We start from the raw sequence: 3,685 nt of genomic DNA, 5'->3' as shown, positions 1-3,685 counted from the left end.
GCAAGGGTTAGCAGTAAACGTGCAAGACTGAGATTACACAACACATACCCAAGTTTAGGAGTGAGGTTCATTACTATCATGCTATGTGCAAAACGGAATTAAAAAATGCGTGGGATAAACACAAAGGAATCCTGTTTATAAGGAATGGATCCAAAGATGCTTAGCGGAGATTAGGAAGCAACACTGGTAATTGGGAAGCAAAGCTAGTACTGGGCAAACCTTTACCATTTCTGCTCTGATTGTGGTGATTCAGCTTCCGTTTCAGAAGTTGGAGAACAAGGACAGTGCTGGGCAGACTTGTACTGTCTATGCTTGTGTGTGTGTATGTGTATGTATATATTATATATAGTATCACATACCATATGTAATGAGTTTATTTTGTTGGGCAGACTGGATGGACTATACAGGTCTTTATCTGCCGTCATCTACTATGTATGTTACTATGTAACTAACCAATTTAGAGACATTGCCCCAGAGGGGAAGAATGATTGCACAAGCCTCCCTTCTTTCAGAAAGCAGGCTTCAAAATTTAGGACGACTATTTCCCTCATGACTCCTAAAGGAGGAAGAGAGCACCCAAGTTTTCTGAAAAAATGCTGCTCTTCTGCCCCCGAAACATTTGTGACTGGCTTGGTCAGTGCCATACAATCGCTGGTCACAAAAAAAACTAATACTAACTACAAACAACCCATTTGTTGACCTTTGTTTAGGTATGTAAAATGATACAGCAACACATTAGTGCCTAGTGGAATTATGCCAGTACAAGCCACAGGCAACACCATTTCATAATAAGGGAAATCAAACACACGATACATTATCCTTTCCTAGGCACAACGTTGGGGGTGTTCAGTACACACGAGGATATCTCCAATGGTCCAAACCACAGGGCTACACTATCAGTCCAGGGGCCAGCTAGAGAGGGAGACCACAGACAAGAGCCGAGGCCTTACTCATGCAGCAACTGCTAACACCTTTCAGGCTTCTGCTAATTGAACTTATCTATTAGCAGCGCTGAATGTTAAAAAAATAAAAAGAAGAAGGTGGCCCGCTTCTTAATGTATCCTCCGGATTTTTCCGGAGGGAGAGAGAGCAGACATCATTTGTTAGGTAGGGCTCGGCAGCTTAACTGTGCGTACGCGTAAAATAGCCGCACGCGCCAAGAAGGAGGAAGAGAAGGTGGGAAAAGGAGAGGGAGGAGGGCTACTACCTGTGCCAAGCAGCAGGATCCTAGGCGGCTGTCTGGGAGGGAGGGAGGGAGCAGGGGGTTCGGGGGCTGTGTGTTCGAGGGGAGGAGTCTCGGTGTGTGCCCCCCCCCTCCTTGCCAGTCCACAGCTGTGGAGTGTGGAGAAAGCCGCAGCACGCGCGCTCCATTGCTCGGGGGGGGGGGGGGGGGGGTGGGTCATAACAGTGCAGGGGCAGCAGCAGGTGGTGAAGGTCAGTTCAAATGAGCCCTGGCCCCTAGAATCGACGAGACGCTGGCTCGTGCCGCTAGTATCACCGTACGTAAGGGGGGAGGGGGAGAGTCAGTCAGTGTAAGCGCCGCTGTCGTAATTATTAACCTGCATTTCAGGAGGTGGCGGAGGGAGAGAGTCGTTCGGTCGTTGCCTCCCTCCCGGGCCTGCTGGGACCTCGGTCTACCCTTCCTCCAGCGCCTTTCATTTAAGTAAGAAGGTCCGAGGCACCGCATGCCAGCATGTCTGGTAAGTGCTTTTTTTTTTTTTTTTTCTTGATGGGGGGGGTTCTTTGGTTGATATTTGAAAACTGGAATATGTTCTTTTTGGTAGAGCTGCGAACGTCTTGTAGCGCTATAGAAATGATAATAGTAATAGTAGTAGAGTCCTTTCCCCTCCCCTTCCCCCCCCCCCCCCCCCCCCCGCAGTAAGGGATAAGTTGATGTTCTAATATTTGAAGGTTGTTTTAGGCTTTGTATCTGTTATACTGGAGAGCCCTAGGTAAGAATTTATTTTAAGCTATTTGCCTCTTATGGACAGGGAGTAAAGGTGTCTGTTAATTAACAGGATAACATTCTTGTATTAGTTTCCTCTTTGTGTTAAGCCTTCTAATAAATTTCTGAACGTGAAGGGCTTGGTTTGCTGGTATTTTGCTCAAGAACCAGCACGAAGCTCAGCTTTGAATTACTTTTGGCACTGTAATATCGTAGTAGTACTGTAGGTAAGAGACTGTTTTTTATAATATAGCAACTTGAAAGGAGCTTATTTAGAAAGATGTTTGCTGCAATGTATACGATGAGTGGCCAGTTTGCACACTGAAGCAACCCCCCGTGATTTCTTTCAGAAATTTCAGGGGTTCAGAGGTATGAAAAAAGTTTTATGTAAGACTTCCACCAGAATTATCAACTGTCGCATGAACTTTCAGAGACAATTATGCTCTGGTATTAAAATAGAATTCTGGCTCACTGCTAGCTGGTTTCATTGTTTTAGGTAGAAGTTGTTCCATTCCTGGTTTTGTCCCTTGGCATGCCCATGCTATCCTGCTTTATAGACTTAGGCTAGGACTGCAGTAGGGCAAAAGCAGGACTGGATCGTCCTGATGAACTGAAGTCAGCTGACCATCCTCCGCTTTGTATGGCTCAAACGTGTTCATCATTATTATACTGTTATCCTCCCCTCTCTTTACAAAGTTTCTCAAATCTGCAACTGTTGAATGGTGACCGATTCATGTTAGGGATATTTAACACTGCTAGGTTATAGAGCTGATGATAAAAAAAAACCCACATTGAAGATGGAACTTTCTATAGGAACCCAGTGGTTCCTGCAGAAACAAGACCCTTGCACAGGCTGAGTTCTTTAAGTGCCTAAAGCAAACTTTAAATCTTGTCTCCCCCCCCCCCCCCCATTATTTTTCATGCCCTAAGCCTCCTTGTAACTTAGATTCAAAAGGTTGTGATTTTCTCAACATCACCCATCCCAGAACAATCACTTAAAAATACATAGATGCACATCACACTTTTTAAATATTAAACTGTGTGTACATATATGAGTAGTTTCAAAAACCTTTTACTCAAGTAACAGGCTGATTGAAAATTACTCTTTTCCTTGCTGGTAAAAAGCACATTAATGGCTCTTGAGTTTGTGTTGCTGATAGGATCTATAGTGTTGCTGTCAGTTGCTCTTTGCTGCTGCCCTGGGTGACCACCTAGTTACCAATGCTTAAGCAAGTCTGTCTGGCCTTCCATCAGCAAAATGGGTTTCATATGTGAAGATGTGTACAATTAATGTGGTGTATGCAAATCTCTCAATTAGTGGTATAGTAAAGGAAGGGGGAGCACCCTGGGTGCCTGTGTTGGAAGAGGGGGATGGGTCCCCCAGGTCTCCCCAAAACTGAGGCACTTGGCTGACAGGTTCCCCCAAGTCTGGCTGGCAGAAGTCTTTCTCGCATGCTGTGCAGTACCATCTCCCTCCCCTCCCTGCACAATGCTGGCTTTTTGTGCAATAAGAATGCTTGAGGGAGTCCCGCTCCAATGTATACAGTTTTTGCACAACAGCATAACGTGAGGCCCGCCCCCATGCTTGTGCAGTTTTTGCACAGGTGGGGGTGGACGTGGTGCATGGGCAGAGGCTTGTGCTGACAAAGCTTGGGACCTTGCTAGTTCAGGTATGCAGTGCGCACTGGAGATGATTATAATGGCATAGTGAGGGGGTCTATCCTCCCTTATTATACTCTG

General features: G+C 45.7%; 1 protein-coding gene across 1 annotated transcript in view; it reads left to right on the top strand.

The window, feature by feature from the left end:
* Nucleotides 1-1,616: 1,616 nt before the first annotated feature.
* Nucleotides 1,617-3,685, top strand: part of GYG2 (glycogenin 2) — a 99,904-nt gene continuing 97,835 nt past the window's right edge. The window contains exon 1 of the mRNA XM_030202081.1: nt 1,617-1,700. Within this exon, the coding sequence (XP_030057941.1) occupies nt 1,694-1,700 (7 nt within the window). The 5' untranslated portion in view covers nt 1,617-1,693. The remainder of the gene's footprint in view (nt 1,701-3,685) is intronic.

Source organism: Microcaecilia unicolor, chromosome 4, assembly GCF_901765095.1.
Source record: "Microcaecilia unicolor chromosome 4, aMicUni1.1, whole genome shotgun sequence".
Classification (NCBI taxonomy): Eukaryota; Metazoa; Chordata; class Amphibia; order Gymnophiona; family Siphonopidae; genus Microcaecilia; species Microcaecilia unicolor.
The sequence above is the reverse complement of the archived record's forward strand: the minus strand, read 5'-3'. Positions and strand labels throughout refer to the sequence as shown.